Source organism: Phoca vitulina, unplaced genomic scaffold (assembly GCF_004348235.1).
Source record: "Phoca vitulina isolate PV1807 unplaced genomic scaffold, GSC_HSeal_1.0 scaffold98, whole genome shotgun sequence".
Taxonomy (NCBI): domain Eukaryota; kingdom Metazoa; phylum Chordata; class Mammalia; order Carnivora; family Phocidae; genus Phoca; species Phoca vitulina.
This window is the reverse complement of record NW_022589801.1, coordinates 1,650,858-1,668,003: the sequence shown is the minus strand read 5'-3', so window position 1 is coordinate 1,668,003 and position 17,146 is coordinate 1,650,858. Positions and strand designations below refer to the sequence as shown.

General features: G+C 41.4%; 1 protein-coding gene across 1 annotated transcript in view; it reads right to left on the bottom strand.

Annotated features, from left to right (window-relative positions):
* Positions 1–17,146, bottom strand: part of VWA3B (von Willebrand factor A domain containing 3B) — a 213,728-nt gene that overhangs the window by 10,479 nt on the left and 186,103 nt on the right. The window contains exons 23-26 of the mRNA XM_032397359.1: positions 10,486–10,597; positions 3,835–3,959; positions 2,482–2,619; positions 232–332 (exon numbers count right to left, since the gene is read on the bottom strand). Of these exons, the coding sequence (XP_032253250.1) occupies positions 232–332; positions 2,482–2,619; positions 3,835–3,959; positions 10,486–10,597 (476 nt within the window). The remainder of the gene's footprint in view (positions 1–231; positions 333–2,481; positions 2,620–3,834; positions 3,960–10,485; positions 10,598–17,146) is intronic.

Genomic DNA, 17,146 nt, shown 5'->3' with positions numbered 1-17,146 from the left:
CCGTAAAATAATGTTGCATTTGAGATTAGAACCAGATAGACAAATAACCAGCAAGTAAGAGGTGTGATGTTGAAGGAATAATAATCATAGAACTACATTTTAAGCAGGAGGTCCTCCACCTCTGCTTTTCTCCCCAAGTATGTAGACATCATGAATCCCAACTCAGAAACAGATTAAAGGTGCAAAGATATAAATAAAGTTCAGGGAGTATAAACAGTTGGGTCTACTTACACTTTTGGGTCCTCCTGAATTGGAGGTGATTTTATATGAGAGCAAGAGAGAGCATACTTGTTTTGGCTGATCTTAATAAGTGCACTCCGAGGGCAAAATTCCTGTAACAATACCAAAAGAGTTCATGCAACTTAAATCAGAAATGTCTACAATTTAGATGTAATTTTATTTCAGCTTGATCCATTACAATAGCTGCTAGCCATTATCCTATTCAGAATGACACTTAAGAGGGCAGTCAAATGGCAGAGTCTGGTTTGATAATTATATGCTAAGTAAAAGTCATCGACGAGTCCTCCCGGTCGTTTCTCCATATCCTGGATCACGTGCGAGGCCATCCAGTACATGCACGTGTCTGCCCATGCACATGCGCATGCACACCCACACATCCCTCCCCAGAGCTACCTTCCTATTTACCTTTACTTCAGCCATGGCCATCTCTTTCCTAGACTCAGAAACTATAACCACCACCCCTTGCCAGATGTGCCACCTTCAGCCCCGTGATCTCTACCAGAACTGTCTTCAGTGTCTCGCCCCTGACAACGCCGCTCTAGTCTACAGGGCCTCACTGCCCTGGGGTAAATTCCAAGGTCCCTCCTGGGCTTTGAGGCTCTTTCTCAGGGATCCTAGGACAACTGCTTCATCTCTCCCCACATGCTGGGGCGTGCCCAGGGACATCTCTTCAAAAGTCCCTTAATTTGCTTTCTCCTCTTTTGCCTAGTAGATATCCCCAGAGTGGTGCCTCATGTCAGAAAAGCTTCCCAACCACTGCCCTCTAGACTGCTTTTTACTGTCATCCAAACAGCTCCACGAAAGTCTATTTTGTCTTAAAGTTTTTTTTTTTCCCCCCTCTGGGTTGATAAGAAGGTACCCCTTTCTCCTTCTTGTTCTGTCAGATTGGAAACTGCTTCTGGGGCCATTGACTCTGATGGTCTTTACTCTTTGCCTTTAATTCTAAAATTCATTTACCATGACCCCTCTCCTGATGGATACACCTCATGCTATAGGCAAGAACTGACTGGATATTTTTATTCTGTATACTAGGCAGTTGGGCACAGACATTTAGAGTGTAGGCCATGGAGCCAGACTGGCTGGGTTCAAATGCCCACTGTCCCACTTCCCCTGTGTGTGACTTAACCTCTCTGCTTCGGTTTCTTTATCTGAAAACGGGAATAATAATGGTACCTGCTCACAGTGTTTTGAGCATTCAATTGTTCATTACATATAAAGTACCTGATTAGTACCTGTGGCACATAAGTGCTTCATAAAGTTAGCCTCTAGTATTTTACTTCTTGCTTTTTGCTTCCTAGTCTATTTTCCAGGCATATTAAATGGCCCATCAAGACAATGTTATTTCCATTAGAAATGTCATTCATTTAAGTAATTTAAAAAGCAATTTTGAGAATCTTCTCTTCATCAGAGGCCTGTGCAGGGGGCTACAAAGATGAATAGGCCACAGTCCCCGCCTTTAAGGAACTGGGAGTTGGTGAGGAAGCCAATGTGGGAAGGGGGAAGTATAGTGTGCAGAGGAATCCTGAGGGCCTCAGCAGGATGTGACAGTTGGGCAGAGTCTTTCCGGTGACAGGAGTTTCTGCAGAGAGAGGATGGGAGGATGGTCCAGAAAGAGGGAAAGACTAGGGGCTTGGAGAAGCCCACTGTAGTCAGGAAGCAGTGAGCCTTCCATGGGGCTGGGGCCACGCTGGGTTCAGGCTGGGTTTTTCCTTGAGGTTGATGAGAAGCGTGTGTGTTTGTGTGTGTGTGTGTGTGCGCGTGCGTGTGTGTGTCCGGGGACATCAGGCAGACAAGTGACATCAGTAGATATGTAAACTGATAAAGAGGCTTTCTAAAGCGTTTAGGGAAATTCATAGGGAGGCCAGGGAGGGGAACAGAGCAGGCTGAGAAGAGGTAGGCAAGGAAGAGAGAGAGAAAGGTGCTGTAAGAAACTGGGGAGGACAGTAAAGAACTGGAGTGAGTCTCCCCAGTTGTCAAATGTGGAAGGAGAGCCAAAAAGGCCATTCGATGAAGGAGTTAGGAAGCCATGGCAACCTCAGTGAGGGTAGATTTTGCGTTGCAGAGTGGGCAGAATCCGAACCGTAAGGAGTAGGAACAGGGGCAGCTAGGCAAGTCACTCCTTCAGGACATCTGGCAGCGCCAGGAAAGAGCGAGGCATTGCCCAGAAGGAGGGCGGGTTGGGGGGGTGGGAAGCCACTTTCTACCTAGTGAGAAAGCCCTTTCTTCAATGAAAGTACTTACTCTCCGGTTGTTGCATTTCAAAACTGTGTAGAATTTATCATCGGCCACATCCTGATTCGGAAGTGCTATGACAATGGCAGGGACATAGAAGTCAAATCCGTTGGGTATCACAATTTTGGCAAAGACATAATCTCCAACCTGTAGATGAGAACGTACATCATAGCAAATATTTTGCTTGTTGATCTTATAAGCAATGTCAACATAAGCCTGTTTTAAAATACTTCAAGGTGATTAGCAAGTACTGATGCTATAATTCAAATACATATATTTTCTCAGCTAAGAAAGAGTCAATAGTTTGAAAATTCCCCACGCTCACTGGGCCACCCCTGGAATTCTGTAATCAGTCTAGGGGAGCCCCCAGTTTTCACGGGACTTCTTCACCTGACAAGGATCCCAGGCTGGGGGGCAGCCAGCAAACTGGCAAGAGTTCTGGAAACCATATCCTATAAAGACTGGTTGAAGGAACCTATTTCACAAGGACTGCCACCCAGACAATGTAAAGCAGCAGGTTTGTTTAATGTTCCAAAGCACACACCTGGAGTCCATAGGCAAAAGTTACAAACAGACAGCTTCTAGCAGAAAGAAAATCTTGTGAAGCAGGCGGAGGTTGCTGGGCATGTGTCAGATGGACAGGACCAACTGTCAGGGGCAAAGTGGACCGGTGGGCGCTCTGGGTCTGGCCAGGGAGGTGCCGACAGACACTCGGCATGGAATCCTAGGAGTGCTCATCGGGTGCTTTGCCTCCTGGCTCCCGCTGTCCAAGACAGCAGTGCTGGAGCTCTGGGAGCTTTCTGCCTCTCCCTCTGCTGGCCTGGGGGCTGGGAAGGATGGGCCCCATGCAGCCCAGCTTTCATGGATGTATATGCAGATGAGAACACGGCAGCCCAGCCAACCTGTGGAATTCGTGTTCAGGTGTAACTGCATTATGGCATCAAGGTCGGGCAGTAACTAACTACAACGTCAAGGAAAGCTCTACCTCTGCCCTTGATATTTACATCGGTTTTAATACCATCTTTTGCAGTTAAAGTTTCCAGGGTGTTAGCAGTTACAGCAGCTCTCTTCCCCCGCCATCTGCTGTCTGTAAAGCGACAAGGGCCGCAGGGGCTAATGTAAGCAAGCCTATGCAGTCATGAGGCTCCTTAACAGGGTGTTAGCAGATCAAGGTGCAGGAAAAAAGTTGCCAGGGCAGGGGCCATACGAACAGGGGTCACTGCTTTTCCTGCCCAAACACAAGCTCCCTGGAGGAGCCCAACCAGGTGTTCAGCAGAGGCCCACCAGTGGCCTCGCTATCCTGTTATCCACGACTGTGGGGATGGTGGAAAGGGCCCCAGAAAAGATCGCTGGAGCAGGTACCTGGAGCAGGGGACAGGGCATGGCGCCCCCGATAGGCGTGATGAACGAGGTGGGCACAACCTTGGTGTCTCCGTACCTGAAATCCACCAGTGCATGGGTGGGGCTCACACACTTCTTCACAACCCCTGCAAGGCATGAAGTTTAAAATATAATATGAAGACAAATAATGCCTATTCTCCTAGGCTTGCACCATCTTGTTGGCTAATTTATAACACTTGGCCTGTTTAAATCAGCATGCCCCTTTGATTTCTCCAGGAGGTAACAGTGGATACTGTACGATGCATAAGGGGGATGACCGACTCAAAGTGGTGAAGTGCACAGCTCTGGTCTGGACACCGCTGAGCTGTGAAGCCCAGAGAACATGCAGAAGCTGTTTGTCTGCCATCACCAGCAGCAATCCTGACAAGAATGTCATTCCTAGAAATAAATATCCTCTTCCTGGCTACTTCTTACCACCTGATTTCCTTATTTACTTACTTTAGCCATATTTCCTTCTATACTCCTCACATATAGAAAATCAGAGTTTTTAAATTGTGAAAGTCCAAGAAAGTAGGAATTCCCATCATCAACTTTTCATCTAATATCAGATAAATGAAAAGCTAACTAGGCTGAACACATCCTCCGGCTTCCCTAAAATGCACTACCAAAAAAGGCACAAAGGAAAAAGATGCAAGAAGTTTCCTTGTCTTTTAGCTGTACTCAAAGGGATGATTATAGTAGGGAAAAAAAATACCCGTTTTAAGGTTCACTTATTCTAGCTGAGATTTATTTTCCTATCATAAAAGGATTATAAATATTAAGGAAGTTTTGACAGGGACACTTCCCCAGGCAGTGAAGCTGCAGTCAGACTCCTACTCTGAGAGAGAAATGTGCGTGTGCCCCCTGGGGTCCCACGACACCAGGGCCTGGCACTGCTGCCCCAGTTCACACACTTACCTTGGCCAAGTCCCATGGCCTTTGATGTGGCAAAGAAATGGCTGGTGTTTTTCATCTTGAGTTCATGTCTCTTGTTTTAAATGGCCAAAGAAATGACAACCTTTTTTTTTTTTTTTTAACACACATACACACAACAAGCGAAACCCAGTTCCACTTGGTGTGTGTTTTCTCATTGGATTAAAATGTTGTTTGGTTTTTGAAATATTCTTTATACATTATTCACACATTTGCTGCCATAAACTGACTTTATCCTTTTAATTAGAAAAACAAACACTGCTTTTTAGAAAGACTTCCTATTAGGGAAGCAATGAAGAACCACTCCTAATTGAGGAGAAGGTCATATCCCACACACTGGCGAGCCCCCACACCCCCTCCCAGGGTTCACAGTGAAGGGCCTAGGCTGCCATGATGGCCACACTGGCCAGTGTGATCCTCCTCAAATTCTTAGCCTCTGGGACTTAGCAGAGTCTACTCATAAACCTGCTAGGCAGGGTTTCAGTTGTTTGCCTAAGTGAAGTAGCTGTGATAGACACTGGATCGCCACAAAGTCTAAACCATTTACTATGTGTCTTTCAAAGAAAAACCCTGCCAACCCTGCTCCACATGATTAGATCTACACTTTTTGGCATCTTAAAACAACCTCTTTTTAGTTCCTTCCATTGTTTTCTTCTTTGTACAAGCTCTGCAGAAATGGGCCTTTGCTCACCTGCAGAAATTGGTCCAGTGTCTCCCAGCCCAATGTTAGAACCAGCCTCGCCATGTGGGCAGCCTGGCTGGCTGTGCTCTGGAAGCTGGAGGACCATGAGTGGGCCTGTCGAATTATGGCTCAGCCTCTGCATTTGCTCTTTCTCTATCTAATTAAGGAGCTGCTACCATTTCTAAGTCCCGATTCAAGATCAGCATCTAATTCTGTTTTCCCTTGTGCTGCAGTTCCTCTTTGTCCTCACCCCCAGAGAGGTGAGACTGGGTCTCCTGGCTCTGAAATGTCTCCGGGAACCACTTCGGGGGCCTGGGCTTCCTCCCAGTGAAGGCTTGGCGATCCCAGTCACCTTCCTTGGGTACAGGTTGGGCCCCCCACCTCAGCCAAGGGACTCTCCTGTACTCAGGCTGGAGAAAAAGGAATGTGCCCCTGTTGAGCCCCTCAGCAAAAATGTGGCCCACTTTCAAGGGTCAGAAGACAGCAGAAATACTCCAAGTAGGTAGGTCAGTTCATTTTGTGAAAGACGCAGGAAGAGTTCTCAATCTTTGCTCCAAACAGGAATTTCTCAGGCTGGAGACTGGATCTTTTACCTATGGCTCTAACTTTCTGATACGCAGAGCCCAGCTTAAATTCCATCTCCCGAGAAAGGCTTTCCCTTTGCTTCACCAAAAGCAGCCCTTCCACCTGCCCTACTCCACTGAAAGTCATCTTGCACATCTATTCATCATAGTCTCTTCTCCCTTCAGCCTCAGAGGTTTCCTTTCTAGCCCCCTGGGCTAATTTTTGCCTCTTTGAATTGCTGTTAAGGTTTTTAAACTGCCATTAGCGTTTTTGAATTGCAAGCACCTCCCTCGACCCCCAGGAGAGGACAGAAGTTGTTTCTGTCTCTCAAGAGAAGCTCTCACATGGGATGAGAGAAAAACTCTTTACATGCAATTCACACTTTCCAATTTAAAAAATACAGTACATTACCATATTTAATCGACACCACAATCTTACAGGGGTTCTAACTGTTTTAATTTCATTCAGGAGGATAAAGAAACTGAGGCTCAGAGAACTTCAGTGATTCTAGTCACATGGCTAGTAGAGGAAAAAGGCAGACTTCAAATAAATAAAAACTTGGGCTTTTCTGACCCCAAAACATGACACCTGAGAAGGTATTCAGTTTCTCCTCCCCTGCCTCCGCCACCTGCCTTTTTCTTCCCTTGTAACTTGTTTCTGCGGCATAGTGCAGAAATTGTGCAACTCAGACTTTTCATCATCATGGATTTCCTGAAGTCAATGCTTCTTTTCACTGAAGAACAGGAAGGAGGACCTGATTCCCACAAATAATGACTTAAAATAATGTTTTGAAATGTGTCTTCCTCCCTGCCTTTCAGCATCCTAATGACCCAGACTATTGGCTTGTCACTTCCATTCTGAACAATGCAGTCATTCCTTAACCCAATATTCCACACTGACCCCAGAAGAGAGTCAGCCATACAGAAATCCCTGCCCTGACTGCCGATGATGACAGCAACAACCGGTCTAGCTCTGCTCCTGTGTGGACCTGGCCTGAAGCGAGAGATACTATGACCCAATTACCCCAAAGCCACCTACTACTGAGATACATTTCAAAGCCAGATATTTTTCATTAGAAATGTTTAGAAGGCTCCAGACAAAAGTTATCAAAAAAGGTGTCACCCGCGAATATCATGCTGTGCTCCGCAAGTCTCTGTTTGGCCTTCTTTTTCACAAGGGAGAAAACAGTAATGCATAGTAACCAGGTGATCTCAAGTAGTGTCACTAATGAGGCCAATGGACATCATGTGCCTCTGGATGGGATGTCTTGAGAGGGACATGACATTATGCCATCACTTAGATAGCAAGCTGTCCAGGAATGCACACTCTGAGCCTAAGCTAACCGAGGAACATTCTATAAGGTAATTGATCTTACTCTCAAATAACATCAGTATCATGAGAAATGATAGGAAAGGCTAGAGAATAATTTTAGATTAAAGAAAACTAAGGAGACATGTTAACCCAATGTTAACATGATTCTGGACTCGACCTATTCTAGAGACAAAAAATATAAAGCCATAATTGAGACAATTAACAAAATTGAAATATACAGGTAAAAAGTAGTATAATAATGTTAAATTTCCTGGATCTTATAACTTTATTATGATTATGTTAAGAGAATACCCTTGTTCTTGAGAAATATACACTGATGCATTAAGGAGTAAAGGGGCATAATGATGTTACCTAATCTCAAATAGTTCAGAAAAAATAATGTGTATGTGTGGAGTTGAGTAGAGAGAAAGAGAATAAAATAAAATTATAAATGTGGTAAAATAAACATGACAAAAGCTAATCATTGGCAAAACTGGGTAAAGTGTATACAAAAGTTCTATTATTCTTGCAACTTTTCTGTAAGTTTGAAATTGTTTTTTATAAAAAAATAACTCTATGAGTTGGGTTGTTCCCAATTAAAGATTCACTGACTTCAGGGGGGAAGAGGGAACAGAAATGAAGTACATCCAGGAACACAGGCATGATCATTTAATTTGCCTGAGTGAGTATTTACTAACTAGCCACTCATCCAAATTACTGATTATATGACTAAATTCAAATGTGTATTCCCTCCACACAGACTTATTTGAGTTTAATCACAGCCACAAATTAAAAATTCTCAAATAGCCAGATCTGAACTGTTGGTGGCATGCACTCTCTGCCTCTAATTGCATATTTAAAGGAAAAAAAAAAAACAAAACAGGGCAATAATGATTGCTGACATGATCTCAGGAATTGCATGCGGCCATGGTGTTACCTGCTTTCTCGACTTCCCCAGACTGGCAGCAGTAGGTCTTTGGCATTTCTCATCACACGAGAATGGTGTGGAGGAAAAGTTTGAGTTGTTCTACTTTTCTCCAGGACCCTGGCCAGCGAACTGATCCCAAGCCCTAATGCAGCCATTTGGAAGCCAGTCCTTTCCTGCATTTCCATTCAACTGCCGAATTAGCCTCAGACCCCTCTCTGGGGCTCCAATTCAGAAAATCAAGCAGAGGGCGCCCCCCCCCGCTGCCGCCATAATCACCACCCAGCAAATCTGGGTCCCAGAGAAAGGGAAGGTTTTTGGGCCCTGCTCTTACAAAGAAGAGTTTTGTGCCTTGGCCTATGAGCTCATCTCAAATGCTCCAATCCACATTTAATTACTCTCATCCAGTCAGCTCCAAAGCACATCTAGTGAATTTCAAAGAAAATGTCCTAGCTCTCAGTTCTCCACATATGCCTGCTGCAACCCAAAACTCCTGCTGAAGTATTTTTCCCCACTTAAAAAGATTCAATGAAATTTAATTAATAAAGAATGATTCTTTTAATTGGTGATTGACAGATAATGCCTATGCAAGACCAGCTGTGTTTCTACAGTATCATCTTTCTGTCCCACGGATCTTCCTCAGGGCTCTCTCCCTAAGCTCTCTTTTCCCCACAGGCCCTTCCCATATCAATGACACTTACGTGTTGATGTCTCAAAAATCTCTATCTCCAGACAGATTTCCTCCTGAGACTCTAGACCCTTATCTCTAATTGCTTTCCTGACAACTTCAGCAATTGGAAGCAATTAGAGATAGGGGTCTAGAGTCACAAGAGGAAACCTGTTTGGAGACAGAGATTTTTGAGATATCAACACCTAATAGTGTACCTACAATTCATCATGCCCCAGACACATCATTATCTTCCTGTGCATACCAACATCTCCTGCACGTACCACTATCTACCATATGGCCCAAGCCAGGGACCTGAGGGACATTCCAACCCACTCTGTATCCACTCTTCACACAACAGGGGGAGAGAGCTTCTGTGAACTTCAAGGGTGATTATGTTTTTCCCTGCTTTCCATGTAGCTCCCCAATAAAGTCCAAACTTCTTAACATGACCTTTTATGAATGGCCCCATACTTCCCTCTCTGAAGACCTTTATTATTTTCTACCTTTTCTTTGCCTTCTAGGTTCCAGCCATAATCTATTTTATTTCTCCAGATAGAAAATGTTTGTCTCCACCTCTAGATACATATTATTTTCATTGTCCACAAAGTTCTCACTTGAACTGTACCTGGCTGGTTCCTTCAGGATCACATGTCCCACAAACTTTTGGGAAAAGCTCTCGGGTCCAGCCGCACTGGCCTCTTCTACCAACATGCCATATGTACTCCAGCCTCAGGACTCTGTACTGCTGTTCCCTCTGCTTAGAACTCTTCCCCCAGGGGCACCTTGGTGGTTCAGTATGTTAAGCATCCAACTCTTGATTTCAGCTCAGGTCATGATCTCGGGGTCCTGGGATTAAGCCCCACAACAAGCCCCATGTTGGGCTCTGTGATCAGCAGGGAGTCTGCTTGAGGAGTCTCTCTCTCCCTCTCGTTCTGCACCCCCCCGACTCGTGCTCACATTCTCTCTCAAAATAAATGAATCTTTAAAAAAAAGAAGAAAAAGAAGAACTCTCTTCCCCCAGATAATTTCATGGCTTGCTCCTTCTCCTTTAAGTCTTATTCACACAACGCCTTCCCAAGAAGTTCTTCATTGGCCACCATATTTAAAATTGCAGACTTTACCTTGACACTCTCAATTCCCTTTGTAGCTTGATTTTTCTCTACAACACTGTGGCTGACGCACTACATATTGTATGTATTTGCTTGCTTGTCTGTCTCCCTCACTAGAATGTTAAGTTCCACAAAGACAAGAATTTTCATCTGCTGGTCTACACTAGACCAGCACTTTAGGAGTATTACATTCATAGAAGATAGTAGACATATAGTAAAAATTTTTTACTAAACAAATGAAAGATTAAAATAAATACATTTTCCGCCCATTTCCCCTCATAAACATAGATAGAAACCCCACCATCAGTTCATTTTAGAAGTGGAATACCTTAATACAGCTCATGAATTGTCAGTGTTCTGGGGAAAGCACAGTTTGAGAACCTCGGGTCCCTGATATCATATTATTTAACATAGGAATCTTACAAAATAAAATATCTACCTGGAAAGTAAAAGCCATTTTCATCACATCTTGCAATAACTTTCTGGCCTTTGAGGGGATCCAATTTTTTTGATTTGGTTTTCTTTGTTGGATTTCCTTGAGGTTTCTGTTGCTAAAAAATATAAAACATTAATAATTGATTTAAAAAATCAACACAGTGAAAATCACAGATACAGCGTAGCTTGGGATTCTCTACTGAGAATCGCACTATCAAAAATTATAGATCATCCATATACTTTGACAGTCACTCTGAAATACTTCCTATGTTATTAGGAATAGGCTCTTAAAACCAATATATGAACTGATATATGGGAACCAATGACCATAAAAAGTGAGACAGAATTTGCAGTCTAAACCTAATCAAGTCTTGTTAAAACACACAAAAAAGTGAACCTTTTCCAGAGAATTTAAATAGGATCCAGGGTCTTAAAATATAATACTCAATATATCCAGTATACAATCCAAAATACAACATACTTTTAAAAAGCAAGCAAATATGACCAATTCTCAAGTTCAAAGGCAATCAATAGATCACAATACTGAGATGACCCAGGTGTTGGAATAATCAGATAAAGACTTTAAATCAGCAATTATAAACAAGGTCCATGTGGTTGAATACTTTTGAAATGAATGGTAAAGTACTTGTTTTCAGCAGAGAAATGAAAAAAATGAAAATCTTAGAAGTAAAAAACACAGTATCTGGAAGGGCTCAATAACAGAAATGATATGACAGAAGAAAGAAACTTGAAAACAAATCAACAGAAATTATCCAGTCTGAAGAACACAGAGGAAAACGATTTTTAAAAATGAGCAAGGTCCTTCCTGTTCAAATAATCTGTCCAAAGCCCAGCTCAGTTATAATCTCCCTGCAAAGATTTTACCCCCAGGCAATTTCAGAAAAAGCAAAGGAAAGGACCACACTGTAATTTCCAAATGGTACCATATGAGTCAAGGCTTGAAGTGAATGTCACGTTGTGTCTACTACATGAAGAAACTGGTAGCTTCATTTTGATTTGTAGAGTCTAACTCTAAAATCCTATTTTCTATGCTTGTTGAACTGATCATTAATAGAAAGACCCAATCCCCGCCACCCTCCAGTCCCCCTAAAATCCCAAAGCCTCCATTACATCATCTGGAACAGTCATTATTTTTAATTCCCAATAAATGTGAGGACCAATGCTGGAAGAGGAACCCCAGGAAACCAGAAATTACTGGGAAGATCACTTACATTAGAGAAGGAAAGGTCAAGTACTACCCCAATACCAAACCAGAGAATGATACAAGAAAAGGAAAGTACAGACCTATATTCCTCATGAATATTGATGCAAAAATATGTTTGCAAATAAATCCAGCAACATACAAGAAGGGTTGTACACAACAACCAAGTATCCCAGGAATGCAAAGCTGATTTAACATCCACAAATCAATGTGATATACCATATTACTAGAACAAAGGTTAATTTACTATATTATTTTAAAGCATGGAGAAAGAGCACTTGACAAAATCCAACACCCTTTCATGATAAAGACTCTCAACAAACTAGGAATAGAAGGGAACTTCCTCAACTTGGAAAAGCCTACATCAGATATGATCCTTAATGGTGAAAGACTGAATGACTTCCCCTTAAGATCAGAAACAAGAAAAGGTATTCTGCCACTCCTATACATTGTACTTGAGGTTCCAGCCAGTGCAATCAGGCAAGAAAAAAATAAAGGCACCCAGATTGGAAAGGAATAAATAAAACCGTCTTTATTTATGAATGATATGATCTTCTATGTGGAAAACTCTAAGGAATCCACCCAACAACTACTAGAATTAATTAACAAGTTCAACAGGGTGTCATGATATAAGACAAATACACACACACACAAAATTGTATTTCTATGTACCAGCTATGAACAATCTGAAAATAAAGTTAAGAAAAGAATTCCATTTATAACAGCATCAAAAAGAATAGAATATTTAGGAATAAATTCATCAAAATAAGTGAAAGACCTATACACTGAGAACTATAAAACTCTGCTAAAATAAACTAAAGATCTAATGAGTGACGTACCATGTTAATGGATTAGAAACCTTGATATTGTTAATACAGCCATTTTCTCCAAACAGATCTATAGATACAATATAATTCATATCAAAATCTCAATAAGTTTTTTGTTTTGTGGGTTTTTTGTAGAAACTAAGATACTGAAATTAAAAGTGCCAAAACAATGTGGAAAAAGAACAATTTGTAGGATTTATACTTCTTGATCTCAAAACTTGTTATCAAGAAAGTGCAGTACTGACATAAGGATAGTCATATGATCAATGGAACAGTATTGAGAGTCTGGAAACAAATCTCTACACTTATGGTCAATTGATTTTCAACACTTTGGGAAAAACTTTTGCAATTTCTTTAAAAATTAAACATAAACTTACCATATGTCCCAGAAATACTACTATTAGATATCTAGCCAAGAGAAAGGAAAACTTGTATCACACAGAGACTTTTATGTATTCATATCAGCATTATTCACAATAATGAAAAGGTGGAAATAATCCAAATGTCCATTAACTAGGGAAATGGATAAACTAAATGTCACATAACCATTCAATGAAATATTATTCAGCCACTTATATATGAAATGTACAGAAAAGGCAAATTTATAGACAGAAATTAGTAGTTACCTGGGGCTGGGGATGCAAATAGAGATTGACGGCAAATGGGCATGAGGGATCTTTCTGGGGTGATGGAAATGTTCTGAAACTGGATTTTGGTGGTGGTTGACAGCTCTGTCAGTTTTACTAAAAATCACTGAATTGAAGTAGGTAAATTTTACAGTAAAAATCAGGTCTTTTTTTTCAAATCACTACATTGTGGAAATTAGAGATTTTTCCTTAGATTTTTTTTCATTTTTTAAAAGAATTTCCTGATCATTAACTTATTGTTGAGTTTCTCAAAGAAATTCGTCCTCCATCCTAATCAGAGTGCCCCCATGACATCATTCTCCAGCTTCTTTTTTTTTTTTAGATTTTTTTTTTAAGATTTATTTAATTTTATTTGACACAGAGAGAGAGCACAAGCAGGGGAAGCAGCAGGGAGAGGCAGAGGGAGAGGCAGGCTCCCCACTGAGCAGAAAGCCCAACGTGGGGCTTGACCCCAGGACTCTGGGACCATGACCTGAGCTGAAGGCAGACACTTAACCAACTGAGTCACCCAGTCACCCCTCCAGCTTTTTTTTTCACAGACCATCAAATGCCCCTCTCTTCCATGATACAAAGCGAATATAAAGTGCTTCCACATGCTTTTTGATGTTACTTTTTTGCAATGTTATAGCTGTATCTCAAATAAAGTATTCAATGCATATTTTATGAGTCCATAACAGGCCTTCAGTTAAGGAAGTCTCTAATTTATGAAACAATTGACTGTAAACATTTAAATAACCTCAGATAGTCTGAACACATTTGCTCTTGGGTCATTATTTGTGTTCAGTACAGTTTGGGCTCATTTCCCTGGTGCCCTGATGTTACTGGATTCTGTTGCAGCCATCTATCATTTGGATCTGTTTAGAGATGCTTTTTAGGTTCATCAAAAGATGTGGGAGTATGGTTTATTTCAGGGGAGAGGAAAACAGAGCCATGGGCCTCAGAAGTGAAGAAATACTGAACCAAAGGTTTAAGGTCTCTTGAAGGAACTGTGGGATATTAACAAGACTATGCAGCCTTTGATACAAAACGTAAGCTGAATACCACCCTTCTGTTTATGATGCTCCATTTTCAATGGATTTTGCTGGAGTCCATCCTCACGTAATTTCTATTTTTACTGATGCACTTATTATGTCAAAGAAAATGACCCAACATCACTGGTGGATGGTAACTATTACCTGTTTGTTCCTGGGATTTCAGCCAGAGGAGAAACCTAAATAGTCCCTTCCCACAGGAGCTTCAGAATGACCTACTGCAGTCTGAATTGGCCTCAAAGGGCCAAGACTGGACCATGAGACAGGAAAAATAGAACCAACTGCTGCCCAGCTGGCTGTGTGACTTTGGGTAATCTTTCAACTTTTTGGACCTCAATTTCTGCATAAGCAAAGAGATGGTACAAACTAAATGACTTTAACATCTTCTAATTCCATATTTCTGTCCAGAAGAATCTAGGCCTTACTAGACCTTTGTCTGCATTACTGGAGAAACTGTCAGACTGTGTGTATACAAAGACAGGGACACTAGCATGATATTTTTGTTTGCAGTTTTTATAACATAAGGGGATTGCAACAACCGTGAATGTGAGTAGCACAATATTCTATCATAATATCATCATAATAGAGATGCCCACACCGCAGTTTCCTACAATCATTTCCTCAGTGGAAGACTCCATGTAAACTATTTTCATCACTGATAAAATTTAGAATCTGGACATGCCAAGTTAAATCAGCTGTTGCAAAAACCTCACCTCTACATACAGTTTAACTTACAAAGCTACCTTGCTTCACACCAGTGTCCACATCACAGACCAAACAACCATGGAGGTCACCAGACAGCCTCTCCACCTCCAGATGGATAACACCCTGATTTCCAAAAAGATGTCCACATTGATCCCAGAAAGGCAACCTCCCCTTCAGAGTTCATCAATATAACAGACAAGCCACTTACTAGAATCTATGCCTAGACATATTTAAAATTCCTTTAAAAATTCTAAATGAGTAGAATCACACCATTTAACTAGCCCCCTTTATCTCTAGGTTCCAAATATTTATTTTCTCAATATCCTAGCCAGAAGCTAACTGATAAAAATTCTTTCTACATTTTCATAGGTACAAATCTGTGAAGTCAAAGGCCCGAAATCATCAGAGAGCTCTTTTTTTCTCTAGAGTTGTCACTCACTTCCCAATTCATCTAATATAGAACCACCATTCACTCTGTGAAGACCTTCCCTGCATGGGCAACAACAATGAACAGTAGCAACACAGAGTACTATGATGTTCATTTGTCACACACTGAAAACGCCACCTAAGAAAATGCCTTTCTAAGTGGCTGAAAAGTATCAACTATCTTCAAATCACTCATACACTTATGGGTTCACCTGATAGGACCATTACAGTACTAAAGAGCTTTGTATACATAACACATTTACTCTGCTTTTGTGTCCAACTGTTACTACTATTGGCAATAATTCCTTTCTGTTTCCACAACATGTAGCTTTATGGAAAGAACTATTCACTGTACACCCAATGATTCATTCAAATCACTGCAAATCAATTCAGCTACACCACAGATTAAGTAGAGTAGCCATGGGAAAACAAACCTATGAGGCCAGCTTTAGTACAATGGTTCATTCCATTGCTCAAAGAAATAGAGCATTGGTTTGCCAGGCTGGAAGGATATCAATAAGGGCAGCTAGACACACCATCCCTTCCACCACAATGTTGACAGCACCTTTCTAGAAAGACGATGTGCCACAATTTTTGAATCTTGCCAAAAACTTTAGAGACACTGTACAGTCCTGTTCTTTTCCTGGCATGCCTTCACCAATGTACACCTACAATACAAACAGGTCATTGAGTTTTGGGGGCATTTTCCCCTCTTTTTTTAATTAGTTTCAGAGGCAGAATTTAGTGATTCATCAGTTGCATATAACACCCAGTATTCATTACATCAGGTGCCCTCCTTAATGCCCATCACCCAATTATCCCTTCCCTCACACCCCCTCCAGCAACCCTCAATTTATTTCCTAGACTTCAGTATCTCTTATGGTTTGCCTCCCTCTCAATTTTCATCTTATTTTATTTTTCCTTCCCTTCCCTTATGTTCATCTGTTTTCTCTCTTAAATTCCACATATGAGTGAAATCATATGATATTTGTCCTCTGACTTACTTATTTCGCAAAGAAATCTATGGAGGACAAGAGTCAGAAAGGGTATAGAGTGAAAACAAAACAAAAACAATAAATAAGGCAACATATCTCTAGGTTTAAGTGCATGAGAATAGTTGCATGCCAGTCACCGTGGGGAAGTCAGATGGGCAATGATACTGGCAGTGGGGATGTTGTCCACTGGGTAATTTGATTTTGCCTTGTTTCCAAAATTCAGAGAATCCAATTCATTTCCTTGTCAGATTCAATTACCAGGTGATGTAGAACAGGATCCAAAATGGTGCCACCCTCCTTTCATTTATTATTTAATTTCGAGGTCATACTTTCAGGTTTGCATTGGTGGGGACAGTGAAGTTACTAAATGTTTGATGCTTTAAAATTTTCCATGCATTTCTACGACTTGACTAGAACTAGTCTTTGGCTCCAAATCTTGTTTTGAAACCACTACTAAATATTTTTTTCTGCCCCAAATCATTGAACTGCTGACACCCCGCAGCTCCAACATGCTTCTCTGTCCGTGTTTTGTCTTTAAGACCAACTAAAGTCTGTGACCGCTGTAATCAAGGTAAGACTTATATAGTGTCATGTATGGTTTGACCTTTCCTCTCTCTAGGATACCTAAATATAAGACCAGAACATTTGCAAACTGTCTCTGTAAATAATTCAACTCCCTTTAAAACCTTGATGAAAAGGACAGGGCCAGCCTGGAGCATTTGCTGACCTTCACTATCTCTGTCCTCATTTAGAGTTAGAGGGGTATCCTCTACCCCGAGAATATTTAGGATCTGCATCCCTTTTAAAAATGG